At 45.1% G+C, this 17329-nt stretch overlaps 1 protein-coding gene across 2 annotated transcripts in view; it reads right to left on the bottom strand.

Moving 5' to 3' along the window:
- Positions 1-17329, bottom strand: part of LOC119406265 (probable phytanoyl-CoA dioxygenase) — a 42460-nt gene that overhangs the window by 6499 nt on the left and 18632 nt on the right. For both annotated transcript variants that reach the window (XM_037672997.2, XM_037672995.2), the window contains 4 exons: positions 13926-14089; positions 8641-8803; positions 5842-5923; positions 4573-4754 (listed from right to left, as the gene is read on the bottom strand). In XM_037672997.2, the coding sequence (XP_037528925.1) occupies positions 4573-4754; positions 5842-5923; positions 8641-8803; positions 13926-14089 (591 nt within the window). The remainder of the gene's footprint in view (positions 1-4572; positions 4755-5841; positions 5924-8640; positions 8804-13925; positions 14090-17329) is intronic.

Raw genomic sequence — 17329 nt, 5'->3', positions numbered from 1 at the left:
CATGGTAGAGGACTCTGTGCTCAGATTGAAAATAAATACGGACACCTCTTTATTAATTGTGATGATTAAAAGATTACTAAAAGATTGCAGCTAGGATATATGTAGAAGGAGGTCCCGAAGCCAAAGACTGGAATGGGACATGTAGAAACTATAAATTAAAAAAAATATATGTTACGGCAGTTTATATATGCAGAGTACAAAGAATAGCTGGTTTTTAGCATGAATACTATAATTAAGGAATTTAAAATGTGCAAATAAGAAAGATACAGGAAGCGTTGCGCAATGGTGAAGATTAATAAACAGTGCAAATGACATGGAGTACAAAGAATAATTTGGAAATACATATGCATGACATATAAAAGAGCAGTATAAATCGTGTGCCATACATATATACTGGAGAGGACATTTCCACGACATTTCCAAGATTGTAAGAGGACATTTCCAAGATTGCAAGAGGACATTTCCAAGATTGTAAACAATATATTGTTGTTACAAAACAAACAGGCTAAATCAAACTAGAATAAATTATAGGACACACAGTATAGTGATGAATATATGGGCTACACATTAGTAATGGACAAAAGAAATTTTTTTAGGCAATGGCGTCGGCAGTGGGGAGCAAAAGGGGCACTTGCAACCCCACCCCCCCTGCAAGCCACACCAGCGCTTCCCCTGCCCCACCCCGATGTGCAACATGGGTTTGCACCCCCCCCCCTCTCTCCCAAGACAAAATCCTTCCGACATCTATGCTTTTAGGTGTTTCTTCGTGAATTGTTTTGATGTCTACAAGAAATGTGTTCCAGAAAGCGAAAGGTGGGAAATGGGCACGCTGAAGAGAAATGAGGAGATGAGAAATGGACGAATGCGACCAGGAGTGATAATGCGATAGCAACTTTATTAGAACTCGCGAGAAGGGTGCCTGCGGATCATTGGTGTCACAAACAGCAAACCACGCAGTCAGCATTAGATACAGCTTCTAACAATGATTTGTTATATAGAAACTGTCTTTGGTGTAACAGCTGGAATAAGAACTGTGGGCAGATATGCAGTGCGCGCAATGACGGGAAGTTGTCAGTAATGTCAAATTGTAGAGACTCCTACGCGAGATGGACAACAAAAGATTAGACAACATTGCATGGTCGATTACAGTGCTGGAGCTGCCAAGAACTGAGCAAGCAGGGACATTAATAAGACATTCGTAACTAAAACCATGAAAACAACATGAATAACTCAGAATTCAGGGATAAGTCCATTAATTTATGCATATCACCCATAATTACAATATTTTATTTATTACGTGAAGATAACCTTGCCATTATTTATTCGCGAGAAACAACAATCTGAACCCGAGGAAGAAAGTGATCGGTAAAGGCAACCAAACATGAAATTTCCGTTACTGATGTTGAGAAAGCTAGATTATATAGAATTCCAACCAAAGTGATTCGCAGTTTTGAATGTTTAACATGAGGTCGTGTCTTTGTTTGAGCGGGATAACTGACAAGATACAGACAGCTGCTCCACCATGGTCCGTGCGAGAAAATGCAGAACACTCCGCTACTTGTAAAGTAATCAAATTGTAGCCGCCGACGAAGCGATTTGCGAGATTCGGGCAGCCGCGCTGTAGTGAGTGACATGCGTCGCGCCTAGGAAAAGGTGCAGTGGCGCCACGAAAAACCCTAGCGGCGGTCCGTGGCGTTTCGGACTGCCGAGAGAGGCGGTGCGGCCTGCTGGTCGTGCCACTAGAGTACATTCTAGTTCATTATAATCCGGACCAACAGTACTAAGATAGTTACTTTTTCGTGTTACCGTATTTACTCGAATCTAGGCCGCCCTCGATTGCAGGCCGATTGCAGGCCCTGAAATCGCAAGGCCAGAACAAAAAAAAAATGCCTCAAATGCAGGCCGAACGCAGGTTGCAAGCACGTGTTTAAGGCACCACTACACTGCACGATCGTTTCCAGAAAACTGACCAACTCCGCGCTCGCGCCTCTGCCACCTCTGCGTCACGCGACAGGAGGAGAGAGGGTGTCAAAGTGCGTGGCATTCGCTAGCGCCGTAATCACACGACCCGATCCACCCTTGCCGACGTGAAATCTCGTCGGCTCGACGACCCTTGCTGCACGAACGTGGAACTGAGAGATTTCGGAACAATGGACTGTATGAAGCAGATGACGCGGTCGGCCCGAGTAGCCATGGGGACCACCACTCTGGCGCCGAGCCTGAGCGACCTCGTCACCATGCAGCTACCGTAGGATATTGCGAAAATGAGCCTCGGACGCGCATGCAGAGCCGTCTGCATACGGTAGCCCGAGATCGGTGCACGGCGAGCCGCCATGCCGCCAGCGCTGCCGGGCCTTTAGGTAGGTGGCGGCTGCGGTCAAATCATGGTACTCGAATCTAAGCCGACCCCCCCATTTTCGCACATTGTTTTTTTGAAGAAAAAAAAAAGCATCTGAGATTCGAGTAAATACGGTACTACAGAGAGAAACATGCATTTTGCACACAAAACAAATATGGATATTACAGCAGATGTTTTCGTGACCATTAAACGAGCCAACGACCATGTCTGTCTCTACGAGTACATAGTCGTTCTCTTGAACTATGTACCGCACAATACTAATGCCCATAGTTTTCTTTGCTAAAGGAGTGTTCAAATTAGTGTGCATGTTGCAACTACTAATCTCAAAAGTGAAATCAGCTGCAAAGCAGGCGGCGAGATGGACATGAACCCTCCTGAAACATCCCAAGACAACCCAATCAACATCATGCAAGTAAATTTTCCATGTGTTGCACATGTTGCTGCTGCTGCTACTGGCACCTTGTTTTTATGACTTTGAAGAGGTGCCAACCACTAAAAAGCATTCTTTCAAGTGCTAGGTCATTTTACTTGCCAAGAGAGGTGAATCGAGCGGCATCATGCACATCAAGCAACCCGGAGACATATGTGCAAATGGCATAAACAAGAGCATGCCATATTTTCATGCAAGGCTTTGAGGAAAGGATTCCCCAGACCCCAGGACCAAGTGAGGATGCCTTCCAAGAATTTCGGTACTCTCTAATGAAATTCATAAAGTAGCAACAAAAGAACCAACGACCTCTGAAGTTATGAAGATCAAATCACTACAAATGGCAAATACTTTTAATGTTCCCCACTTCAGTTTGAAGGCCAGTGGGAGCTGGATAAGCAAGTTCGTGAAGTGCAAGGGATTTTCGTTGCATCGAAAGACAAGCGTACAAAGAGGTGCCTCTTGCTTTCCAAGGTTCGTGTTCTGGCATTTGCACAGCTGACTGGCATGGCTGAAAATGCCAACCAGACGTGGGTATTTATTAACGTGCCAGCTAACAACACGGGGCCCCTTATGCATTCACCCAAGACGACTTCCAAGTCAATGTACTGATCCTGCCCTCCAAAAGCTCTCTGCACCTAACGTGGTTTTCCACTGCCTCCAGGATCGGAGGCACCTGCTTCGTGATTGGCTCACTTTTGACCCAGCTACAATGTCATGTGACATTGTCATGATGATGTCATCACGTGATGAAGATTTTTGCATCACTTGTGCTGATGCCGCCGTCGTGGGCCGCCAGTCAATTTCCGCGTTTGACTAGGCATCTAAGGCTTTTGCCTTAATAGTGATGGTAATACTGTCCAGTTTGGCTGGGGGGCATAAGCTGAAGCCTTACCTCATCTTCAAGAGCAAAATGCTGCCAATGGACTTCGCAATTCCAGGTGCAGATGCACTCGAAAGGGTGGATGGATGGATGTCGATCGACTGGATTGGAATCTTATGGAAGAACAGGCCAGCAGTGGACTTGTGCGTGTGTGCTACTCTCATTCTCAACTCATTCAGGTGTCATGTCAATGAATGCACAGAGGAGATGCCTGCCATACTGACCTTGTGATCGTCCCCTGTGGCATGACATCACCACTGCAGCCACTAGACATTTGTCTCAAAAACATGCTAAAGACAGGATACAACGACTGGCTGCTCGGGTATGGTCAGTCCTTGACGCCAGAATGAAAAGGCCAGCACTGACAGACCTCGTGAAGTGGGCTTACGGCACATTTCAGAAGGCACTCCCACGTGCAATGTTAGCAAGTTACTTGCGACATTTCCAGTGCACTCAATGGCAGTGAAGAGCTGAGAGTGACGTCTTCACTGGACACAGAGCCGTAAAGCAAGCCATTTGCGTCCTGCTCCTGCCACAGTAGCATGCCTCAAATATGCAAAGTGTCCTCTGCCAGGTACGTGGTGTCGTGTCTTTTCCATCTGCGTGCCAGAATCGGTGTCACTTTGTTGTTGTGTGTTTTCTTACAGTAAGCTTACCAGCAGACTAAATAGGGGTGCACTAGAATTATGTAAAGATGGTCGTTTGCCAAGGGGAGAGAGAGTGATATTCAGCTATTGCTGAAAGCAAATTGCAGATTCGTGCTTGCTGTGCAATAATACCTTCCGAATCTGTTCAAGAAGTGTTGCAGGGCCCCTTAAAAGGAACATGTTAAATTTAACAGATGTGCAGCAGCCAAGTTAGAGGATGTTATTTCCTTTGAGATCTACCATAGCATTAACACACCTCCCACTCCGGGTAGCCATGCTCCAGCAACTCTCCGTGGTGCGATCCAGGGATGGCGACAAGACAGCCGTTCTCACGAGTCACTTTCTCCAGGGCCGTCCATGCACACACAATACGGTCTGCAGGCCGAAACGGGAAGTAGTACAGGTCCTGGTGCAGTGGATGACGCGATGTCAGGGCCCCTGTCACAGAACAGATGCCGAGCTGTAGGTGTGGCAGTACGTACCAGATAATGGTCACATCAGGAACACAATCATTCAAAGCATTTGCTTTGCACAAGTGAGACAGCGTATCTACTGGTATCTTGCAAAGGGGAGTGCGAATGGAAGGGACCAGGCAGGAAAGACTGTCTTTACTACGAAAACACTTTACACCACAGGTGTCCACAAGTAGGTGCCGCCACAGGGTTTTATCATCACTCGAGAATAGGAGATGGATACTGTCAGGCTACAAAAGAAGTTGGATAACAAATACACGAAACAAAAATATTGGCATCTGGCAGAAAGGAACACCAATTGCACCGATGCTGCACACACACATGCGCATCACCACCTGTAGAAGGTTCAGTGGAGCCACTCTTTTTGCACTTGGTGCATTATCTCACTTCCCTTGTAATGCGACTGCATTTAATTCCGCATCTCAATGATACAAATCTAAAAGGGGGCGAAAATATTTGTATCACCCAAAATTTTGTATTGCCAAAAAAAACCAGAGAACTTTGTTCATCACAAAGCCATCACTTTGCGATTACAAGCAGCATACCTTGGCAAAGCCACAGGGTTGATAAACCATGTGGACACCTGGCATTCAGCTCCCACAGACTGCGTGCATCTGCTCCTCTCATTGTTGGCTGCTTTCTAACATTCATTTTGAAGCACAAAGCTTATAAGTGCACATAAAACGAGGACCGAAGATATAAGAACTTGACAGGACAGCGCTTATGTGCGCTTATAAGCTTTGTGCTTCAAAATGAATGTTCACCAACTAGCCCATCTCACCGTCTTGCTTTCTAACATGCTGGGTTTTGCACCATTGCGAGAACAGCGAGATGCTTTTGATCTCTAAACATGAAGATGTCCATTTTTAGTACCAACACACACACACACACACCTGTGCATGCAGTGTGCTTTGTATGTGCCCCATTTGAAGCTAGCCTGTTCCTAGTGACAGCACTGAACACAAGCACCTGAGGGGCATGCTCGCATTTGGCATTCATAATTATAAACATTTTGTTACAGCAGCGAGTCTAGACTCGCTGATGGACAGTACCTGTGTCCGGTGGCTTGTTGATGAGCATTGTGTGCATTGCTGTCAAATTAGGCCCACAGAATGAGCTTGCATAGTCCAGGATCTGCAACATTCAAGGTGCACTGGTTATGTTGTATAACCAAAGCATCACAATTGCACAAAATGAATTCATCTGTGTAGCCTGCATGAAAATGAACACAAAGTCAGCTGTTTAATCTCTCTGTTATGCGAGAGGCGGACAGCACTCTCAGGGTTCAGTCCCTACCTGTGGCAAGTTGATTTTTCATCCGCTTCCCATTTATCTCATAATTAATATACTAGCATTTAAACATACAAGTAGTGTCCCCTATACCTTCCTTAGCTTTCATTAGGTTGTGTGTCCCTCCTCTTCAGTTCAAAATATCAAGCGAAAATCACTAACACCACGTAATGTAAACGTGCAAGAGAAGCATGGTATTGAATGGCAGCCACACTGCGTTTCACAAGCACCGACATATGTCGCTCCCTGTCATTGGAATAGAGAAAACCTAGCCTCGGACCACTTGCTCACCCACTTCCTTCATTCACTTCACTGCTGTCCAGGACATCAAGGCACGTGCTTAGGCTGCATCCAGCCTATGCTAAGCTCTTCCTGGTTTCTTGCTCGTAAAGTTATGCGCACAGGCATTCGGTGCATAGGGTAAAAGCAAAATTTCTTCAGCTTAAGACAGCAAAAGATTGATGACACAACTCTGAATTGTAAACTCAGTCATGTCTCACTGTCTACTGTTTAAAAAAGGCGTGCTGCCACAGCCACTGCAGCTCAGCTTCTTTCATACTCTGACGATGAACGAGCTGCACAAATAAATGTCTAGAAACACCATATATATGTAGTCCTCCTTCTCAAGGTGAAATACACATTTAATATTCTGAGGCAAAAATATTTGACATATCAATACAAAATACTAGTAGATTATTGGATCCAATTACCTTTTGTATTTAACTTGTATAATTGCCTTTTGTAATTAAACTTAAATACATTCCTAAATTTTTCAATACAGTAGAACACCCCAAATACGTACCTCCAGCACAGCGACAGTTTGCAACGTATCAGGAGGGAACGACGAGTGAAAAGGGGACTCTTATGCATACCTTTGCCAGATGCAAGAAACGTTATACAGCCGAACCCGCTTATAACAATACCGGTTTTAACAATATATCGGTTATAACAAGGAGAAGCTGTTGCACCATCAAATTTTGTTTGTTTTCTATGGAGAAATAACCCGCTTACAGCAATGCATGCATGCCACATTATCAGCTATAACAATGAATTCTGGCTGCTGGGTGTCTGTGCTGAAAGGTAACGGAATCCTTGAAAAGAAAGAAGAAAATGAGAAATTCAAGCTGCTGAACCCCCAGCGCCCCTTTCGATTCACGATGTGCTTCACAGCATAGCATTGTGGCATTGCAGCAAAGCTGACTTTTACAATCCGCTACGGCGCAGAAGTGGCGGTGGCTTCTGTTAATGCACTTTTGGACAGACTTGGAAGAGTTTCAGCATGCAAAACTTCAGATGTTGTACATTGCCTCAATGGGGCTTGTGGCGGTCCCGTGAAAGAGTCCGAATTTTCAAGCATGTCCGAAAAATCAGCAGCTTTGTCATCCTTATCACTGATGTCTGTTGGCATACCTCATCCGATATTACAGTTTTCTCACAAGAGCCTGCCGTCCCCCTGTTCTGCTTTTTTTCGTGCAACCCGTTCATAGCAATTATCGGTTATAAGAATGAAATTTTCGTGGAGTATTGTTATAAGTGGGGAAAATGCACAAGCGAAAAACGTATCAGAGGGGTTCTACCACTGGCGTTGCTCAAGTTTCGATTCGCTTGTCTGCAATTTCATTACCCTTGCAAAGGAGCTCCTTTCCAAATTTTCCGTATTATTGCACATGGAGGTGACATTCTAACGTACCTTGGATAGCTGGTGATAAGGCTGAGCATCAGATCAATGCCTTCAATGCTTTTTACATATACGTCAGCAATATGACTGGCGCAATGAGCCAGGCTGCTACGCAATCCTCACTTGGGAGTATATCATCCTGCTGCATGTTTGTTTAAATAGTTCTGTTACTGCCACACATCAAGGGTGCTTCCACTGACAATCATTCAGCGAAACGTATATCCCCCCCCATTTTTTGTTCCTTTTCCTTTATTTTCTTTTTTTTTCGCCTTCCTCATGACTCACCCAGTTCGTGTTCCGCCTTCTTTATGACTCCCCACCCCCACTCTGGCAGTTGTCCTCCCCTCCTCCCTTGTGGTGGAGAAGGCACGAAGCATATACACACGAGAGCTAAGGAAATCAGTTCCAGCCTTGAAGAAGACAAGTCGAAACATCGGCTCGAGTACCCGCCCCCGGTTTACGGATTTTTTTTTCATCGCAAGCTTCCATCTTTTCCTTCCTGCTGTTTTTTGGACATCAAGGGTCCTGTCAAACACTGAATACGTTGACACGTTCTGAATGGACATTCGTCAGGAAATTTTCAAATTGCCTGTAAGAAATTGGCAGTTCCTTTGCCTACGTGGGAACCAGTGTCCTGAAAAGCTATTTGTGCGAGTGTAAAAACAAATGTTGCACAAAAATAACTATAAAGATAAAAAGTGGTGCAACTTTTTATACCGAGTTTGTCTTCACTTGCTGTCTATTTGAGCACCACGACACCGGCCCTAAATTGGCTATTTGGGCTGCCAGGCTGTCTACTCGACAAGACAGCGCAACGGTTTTGTTTGTTTGTCTTGTTTCTGGGTAGTGTCTGAATGAATGTAGTGACAAGAACCACACCCACCTGTGGCAAGGTGCAATAGGAGAAGAGCACATCGTCCATGTACAGCTCTTGCAACTTGTTGACAACATGCTCACTGTGGTCTGCATCCACCTTGGAGATGTCCTTCATCACCACCAGGCCGGGCACTTTAACCTTGCCGTCGGCAATGTCCTGGAACCGCTTCCTAGGTGCACACAAGATCACACTTAAAGCTGCTCTTTTTTAATACACTATGCTTTCAAATGAGAAATTTGTTCTCTTTTTAAGGCAGCACACCCTCATGCAGTGGTCAGCTTGAAGTTGACAAGAATTTTACGATTTTCAATGCACTGCATAATGACTCAGCATGTGTGAATAGTGAATTTTAGTACCGAATTGCCACGTAAATCGAATAGCAACGACACCAAACTGAATACAAATAGAATACTATTTAAATAGCTTTTAAATAGTAAGGCAACAGTTTTCGAAACAGCCCTAGAATTCCATGACATTTTATTTGAGACAAACATTCACATGCTTAAACAGAGAAACATTACCATTACACTTAAAGGGACACTAAAGGCAAATAACAATTTATGTCAGAGTGAAAGCTCAATGTATGACAACGTCTAAAACGGCAATATTATCAACAGCAGTGCCCTAGAAATTAAGCTAAATGTATCACACGATGAGCGCCACGAGCGGCACATTTTGAAAATAATCCCGATGACGTGAGAGAGTTCGACTACAATTAATCAGTCGCAATCAAACTAGCTGCAATAAAAAAAGAGCCTTCCGTGCATCAACAGACGTAATAAAATGCTGCTTGTTCGTTTCTGTTTGATTCATGGAAAAAAGAACCTCTTTGGAGTTGCCATGGGGAACGGCACACGTGGTTCAAAGGTTCCGTTTTCGCCGAACTGCGCTTCGCCCGGGACCCTGCTTCGCTCACGTGGTCGCGCCTCAGTGGTAGTTTCGGTATCGCGTACTGCCGCGTGTGCTTTGTGCGCTCGTGAAAGTCGCTCTGACAGAAAGTTCGACAAAATGCCGCATGCATGTGATGTTGCCGGATGCCCGAATGGCGCACGCCACCAGTGCACGCCACCGTGTAGTAAAGGCGGGCAACGTTGGGCACGGTAGCAGTGACGTGAGAAACACCGCTTTCAGGCGGGCGATTTGAAGTGCGCTAACAAGACGCAGACCACTAAAATGTGATTTTATTTTAAAATAAGCACTTCCTTGGCAGAAAAGTAGCACTACGAGGTTTCTGAACCGTTATTTCAACAATCAACATCGACTTAACTATTTGCCTTTAGTGTCTCTTTAACCAACAAAAATGCCACAATTTTGCCAAACTGAGGTAAACTTGTGTACAGCAGTGACTGGAGCCTTAAAGATATTTTGCCACTGTAGGATGAATAAATTCAAGCAATATTTCACGAATCAATATCATGATGCTGAGAGTGGATAAGTGTATTGCCGACACTGGAGTTTTAGGCAGAAACACCTTCATCCGGAGACCAGTATAGCTTTGATATTGTCGTAAAAGCATGCATCTTGATAATTCAATATTTTTTTAAAAACCGATCCCTCATTGTTCCAATCTTTTGTTTTTTAGGACTGGCGTCACGTAGCATGTGATCCTTTAATGAGCCGACAGCTAACCAATTAGCCCTCGCATACAACCTGAAGACATCAAGGCTGTCGGAACGAAAACCTTGCTATGAACGAATGAAAGAAGGAAATTTTTAAGGGCTCAATTCTTTGTTTCACACAACTTTAATGAAAACTAACAGTTGGCAAAAAATAGTGTTCCACACTCGCCATCATCGCTTCGAGCGGCGCTAGCTAACACTCCCAGGTTTGCATGCACATAAATACCCGACAACCGCCACCATAGCTCGACTGGTAGAGTACTGGACGCATTATCCAGAGGCTGCAGGTTTAGTCCCTGTCGGCAGCAAGTTGTCCTTTTATCCACTTTACTTCATTCACGTTCATATCATAATTACTACAATACAGTTGAAACAGTGTCCCCTATACCTCACTTGGCTTCATTATCTGTTGGTTTTCATCAAAGCAATGGTCTATAGTATTCCCACCCCACGCAGCCGGCTCAGGGGAGCGCACGCACCTCAGTGAACATCAACATGGCCCTCGTCCTACTTGGCAACCCATCACCGGGAATTCACTACAGAACAAGAACTTTTGTACTGCCACCCACACAATCATGAGGCCAACAAAACACACACACAAAAAAAAAGGAGGGCCAGGTCATACAAGTGCACCATCAGCATGATAAAGGAGTTTCTTTTAGATGGTGCATGCCATCACTGAGCTTTTCTTTCAAACACCCTCTCACTTTCTCCTCATTTGTGATCTGTCTTAAAGGGACACTAAAGAGCAAAAAGATTTTTCTCACATTAGTAAAGTAGTCTTCCCACGATACTAAAAACACCACGCTTGCTGCGAGAAGACGCTTAAAGGGGTACTGACACAAAAACTTTGGCCTCGCGTTTTTTTGCTGCAATGTGTTGCTGGGGGCCTGTTAGTCATACCACGGCACATCGTTTGCTGCAGCGCGCGACAGATAATTAATTACAGGCTCCTCATTACCGACCAGTGTCAGTTTCGGTTTCAAAAACGACAAGCCTCCGGGTGCAACTATCACCACCTAGCGGCTGCAGCGCTCGATCACGTCAGCACACAGAAGTGTGACGCACTTCCGCGCTGTTCGCGTCGTCTCCTCGCATTCGCACGCTTGCCGCACGTGCTGCGCGATGACGTCGCCATCATCGTCCTTGTCGTCTGTTGGCGACGATTTCCTTGAGACACCAAACAACGTTGACACCAACTCGCCGCTGCGCTGTTGAGACACCAACAGCGCAGCGGCGAGCGCGTGAAAACAAAAATGGCGGCTACGACGTCATCACAACTTGTACCGGCTACAACGGTTACGTATGGGAAGTAGGGGGGTCACCTCGGGTCACCTCCGAGGGTGTCAGTGCAATAGGTGCGCCCTATAATGCTGGATCGCGCACGCGAACTTCAATATTCATATAAAATACCTTCCAAGCTTTATTCGCTGTCGATATTTCGCAGATGGTACACGCACGTACCCGGAAATCGATCCAGCAGGCTATCTCGGCCGCGAAATTTTGTGTCAGTACCCCTTTAATAAGCGAGAAAACGCGCAAAAAGAAAATACAGGTGGCGACGCCACCTTGGAATTCCCGCACCATTTGCCGTGATGTCACATATTTTTGACGGCGCCTGCTTGGGCCTACGTAGTTCCTAGTCGGTTAAATCGAAGTACATTGTCCTCTTAGGGGGCCAGAGACTTGACATAACGAGTTTATGGAAATTTCGTCGAGCCAGTGGCGCCAAAATACGTTAAATGCTCTTTGAAATATTTTACGTCACGAATCACAAAGTTCGGCGCGAAATTTAAAAATGAAACTTTGAACTTCGTTTTCTCCTCTAATAATAAACCTATGGTGGTGAAATAAACCACACAAGAGTTCTGCGAGCACACTTTATCAATCTAAATGAATTCATTGTTTCTCTTTAGTGTCCCTTTAACACGAATTTTGTTACCATGAGAATGCGTATGCCTTTGAAGTGTGTGTGTAAACCCAGTGTGTAAACTCCCATGAAGTTTACTGAAAAAATAAAGGAAATGTAACTAAAAAAACACTGCTTGTGTTGCTTCTACTCTTCCTTATTCCTTGTTTTCATCACGCTGCTTTTTACCAGCCATAAAAAAGTGAAGAAAGAAATGGCAGTGACATCTTAAGTACAAAAGCTACAACGCAACTTTGAAAATTCAAACGTAAAGGCTGTCCTTTTGGTATGGTTTGCTACATAACGCAATATGACAGATGCTACTGACAAGCAGGTGCTCAACGAGAAAACTCTTTGCATACCACTTTCATGAATTTTTCGGGGGTCAAATACGAGACGCTGCCTGAAGGAAAAAACGAATTGCCACTGACCGGGCCGCCCACGTCATGGAACTGCATGAACTCATGAACGCATAGCGCAGTGGGGTCGTGCGGGGACCCTGGGACGTACGTGCCCAAATCCCTTGGTCAAATAAAGTTTTACCTCCTCCTCCGCCTGTTGTCTAGTTCATCTTTCATCAGTGCTGCTGCTATGCCAAAGGGCTGACAGCAAAGCAGGAGACAAGCAAACAGGAGTTGCATAAAGAGTGTTCAATGCAATGCTGTTCCAACCATAGTGTTCCTTACAATGGTGCTGCAATGCTGTTATATGCACGGGAATGCTGGACTGCATCAGATGCAGATCGGCATCAGTTCGCAAAGATTGACAATGTGTCTGGACAGAAGTGTTCCTGGCTTGCACAATGTTTGTTTTGTACTGAAGCAGCACGCAATGAGCTACTTTTTTTTTTCTTAGCATCACACACAGCAAAGTTTTATGCGACTTTAAGAATTTTAGAATAACAGAGAGCTGAGCTATTTGGTAAGTATTCATTCTAAAAAGACAGGGCGTGCAAACACGGACACAAGAAAGAAGTCAGGACACTACAAACGCTGACTAACAACTGAAGAGAAGCACAATGGCGGTAAATTCAATGAATGCGCAGTGTTGTACCGGCATAGAATTGAAGAAATGCGCCTCATGATTGAAGCATGGCATATCGAGAATAGTGGTAGCGCATGCGTGAGCCAACCGTCGATTAACTTGCATAAAGATGAAATCAAATGCCTTAACAGTTATCTTCCACGTAGACCGCCACGCGTGCCGGATTGATAGGTTTGCCTATTGTATGGGCATGCGCAGATAAGTTTTCGTGCCTTCTTTCTTTTCCGCTGTTGTGCGTCTCTTCAGTTGTTAGTCGGCGTTTGTGGTGTCCCGACTTCTTTCTTGTGTCAGTGTTTGCACGCCCTGTCTTTTTAAGAATTTCTGCTTCAATGTAAAATTTATGAAATGTAAAAAGTAGCGACCGAGGTCAAGGTTAACAAGGTCAGTGCGTTCACCCTGTGACATCCGTTTCTTCCTTCAGCCATTTGGTTATGCTGCGCAGGTGAGTAAACTTCTGGTGTAAAATATTTATGGGTGAGCGATATCACTTTATCAAGGTTTTGTTTTAAAGAAGATTTACTTGTGCAGCCATTTCCATGTTTTAGGCCGAGCCTCGCGACACATATACCACCATTCCCATAATGGCACAGCATCCCTATGAAAAATCACATTGACAGTGGCACCACGTTTCCCTCAAGGTGTTAGTACAAGAAACTGTATGGTTCTAACACGGCCTTTAGGCATCACAAAGCACAATCTGTTCAAGCTGATTGGCATACTTGTAGACCTCAAGGTCTCGCAAAGGAACCAAATTGCGGATGACGATGAAGCCATTGTCCTCGTAAAAACGTCGCTGCTCATCCGACAGTCGACAGCTGTCGAGAGTGAAGCGGAAGCCTCCTTTTGACTGTGCCGCAGCAATCTTCTTGTTGACTTCTTCCAGCTGCATTGAACAGTGAACACAGTTGAGTCAGCAAAAGAGAGCACTCAATTAATGAACCACTTCACTGGCAAAAACAGTCCATTCAGAGACTTTGCTCTCTAGATTCAGGTAAAGGTGCCTGGAGCAGCAGGCATGTTGCGTACAGTGAGTGGACTGTGCAATCCACAGTACAAGACATTCATTAAACCTAAAAATTTAGGACTACCCTCGATTGTTTTTGATGTTCTGCATCTTTATCTGGGCAGAAAAACAGTAGTCAATTCAGTATAATGATGCTCCCACCATGTATGCATTAACAATTCAGCAAATTACAGAAGCCAGAGCACTGCACGCACCGAATTATTCGGCTCTAGCCAGTGATACCGAGCCCGGGCCCAGCCCGGCACAGGCATGCACTACTGCGACTCCAGCCTTTTTCAAGCATGTCTTGGAGCGTCTTGCCATTGTCATTTGTCGTTGATTGCTTTTAAACATAGTCAAAGACCGCGTGTGCACGGACCAGATTTGGGCACGCTAGAGGTAATTTTAACAGCAAAGCTCTTGTAGCTCGCCGTAGTTTGTGCGGTGTCACCAGAAAACGCCTCAAGTCGGTATGCACCACAGAAAATGGGCACTACCGTGTACAGCAGGTGCGAGTGTCAAGCAAACACATGAAAATGAGAGAGAGAGGAAGAGAAAAATAGGGAGATATAAAAGGGAAAGGAAAAAAGAGAGAGAGAGAAAGATTGGGCGAGTTGGTTCGGATTCATTGCTTGAAAATGCGTGGAAAACACTGTCACACGAGAAAGGCGATAAACACGGGACGACGCGCTACTAACGACTGAAAATTTTTATTCAGAATGCACATTTTATAACGCAATCGCTGTAAACCCCCGCCATGACGACTGATAACAGACAGTTACCTAAAGCATCACATCATCTGCTCGCATGTGTCTTTGTAGGAACCCTATCTCTTTTTCTTGTAAACTCACATAGGTACGGCTTATGCACCTCGAACCTTCTTGGCTAATGAGAAAGGCCTCAGTAATTTTCTTCAGACTTTTCGCTTGATGCCTGTAAACCACAGGGGTCCTTTCAAACAGAGGCCTGCATCCATTCTCCTTACAGTCCTTGCAGTGCATGTGATAGCCAGTGGACATACAGTATCTTAGTCACTCTCTTGACATCCTGAGAGGCAACCCTCGAAGTGTTAGTACCAGTCTTGAGCTTGAAAGCGCATCCTAATCTTTCGCATGTGGTAGTGACGACGCCTATTGGGAATCCCACTTCTGTCAGTCGCTGTATCTGTGTACCAAAACTGGTGCTCGTTTTGGTGCACGCAAGATTTTTTCTGACACCTATTGGGGGTTTACTGGGATTGTGTTCTAAAATGTGCGTTCTGAATAAAATTTTCAGTTCTTAGTAGCGTGTCATCCTGTGTTTATCGCCTTTCTCGTGCGACTGTCTTATCCATGCATTTTCAAACAATGAGAGAGAAAGAGAAAGAAAAAAAAAAAGGCTGATCCCTCTGTCATAGGAATCGGTATAACACGAAAGTGAAACGTGTCTTCACAGACGTAGTTGAGCGTTTGTTGTGCATTGTTTCGCCACAAGGGCGAAGAAATGAATATAGCAACAAATTGTAATGTCACGCAAAAGAACGGCAAGCAGCTCGAAACTTGCAGTGCGCTGCTCAAGCAGAAAGGAGACGCACAGAAAGAGCATACACAGGATGAGCATGAACTAACGACTGTTGCAGCTCGACAGTTAAAGCGCACTGCTCAAACGCAAAGGAGGACGCATGAAATGAACGCACAAGTATGCAAAGGATGAGCGTGAGCTGTCACAGTTGTAACTTATTTGTGTGTGAGCAGCGCACTCCTTTTGCAAAAGCGGCCGCTGCAGTGAGCGAAGTGACCTTCGTGCTCTCTGTAACTTCAATGCAAACTTGCGGTGAGAGCACAAGACGTACAAACCACTGCCATCATGAGATAAGCGCACGCGCACGAGCGACCACACCCTGTAGAGGTGCACGCTCATCGCAACACGTGGGGTGACAACTTTTAAAGCGCACCCTTCGAGCGATTCGCACCATCTCGCTAGTGATAACGAAAACACACTAAAGTGCCTCCGACCTCCGAGTACCCCCACCGGTAAATGGTGTATATAAATAGCACACCATTAGTATGGTGAAGAACGTGCCATCTGTGGCCGAGTTGTTTCACGCCGCGCGCTGCGGAGTGAGGGGTCATAAGTTCAACTCCCAATGATGGAACTCTTTCTTCTAGTTTTTTCTTTGCCATCTGTTAGTCTATATATTTTACGTCATATCCGTGGCGGAAATATGTCAGTAGAGCCGTGGTGGACCTTGGCATAAAACACTTTTGCGTTAAAATGAAGAGAAACAAGGCCACCCAGCTGCGCCATTGCAATTGACATTGCACAGTACACAGGGCTCTAGCATTTTGCCTCCATCGAAATGCAACTGCCACAGATGCGATCGAACCCCCATCCCTCAGTTGAAAAGAGAGGATTAGAACTTCATTTGTTTTTCTATTTTCTGTCTTGAGGTATACTACAAGAGCCAGCTTTTTGCATGCGTCACTTCAGGTTTGCACAGAATGCCTTGGGCCATGCAGTGCACAACGTTCATGTGTGCTCAAAGACCTGATTTAGGCTCTTTAAAGCATGCCCAGGCCTGCCAAAAAACTCTTCGGACGGCCCGACCGGGCCCGAGCTCTCGGGTCAGCCCGTGCAGTGCTCTAATGGGAACTATAAATGCAATGATGAAGCCTGTTTCACTAATCTGTACTGTCTTTAAGGACACATCACCCAGAGAGTGGTAAGTGAGACGGTTGTATACACATCAGACAAGACAGTCAAACCACTAGGTGTTTGACGGCACAAAGCGATCACAACATTCTGTGCATTCGACTGAACTTCATGTGACTCACTGTCAACAAAAAGTAAAAAATCGTCGCCAAATTCAAAAAGCTTTCACATTTTTACGAGTTCGATGGTCTTGCTTACAGACCAGTAAAACTTTATTAACGGAACTGACAACAGATTTTTTTCAATGCAGTTTTTTACAGGGCAATGTAAAGCTCCCCTTCAGTAGTGGTTAAACCTGCAGCGATTGATTGCAAAAGTGTGAGCATATTTTGTAAGAATTTTTGGAAAAAGTACGAGTGCCTCCACCAGCAACGCTGAGAATTGACAGCAATCCTGACAGCCCTCCTCGCAAACTGTTCATTACGCTCA

Source organism: Rhipicephalus sanguineus, chromosome 10 (genome assembly GCF_013339695.2).
Source record: "Rhipicephalus sanguineus isolate Rsan-2018 chromosome 10, BIME_Rsan_1.4, whole genome shotgun sequence".
NCBI lineage: Eukaryota > Metazoa > Arthropoda > Arachnida > Ixodida > Ixodidae > Rhipicephalus > Rhipicephalus sanguineus.
The sequence above is the reverse complement of the archived record's forward strand: the minus strand, read 5'-3'. Positions and strand labels throughout refer to the sequence as shown.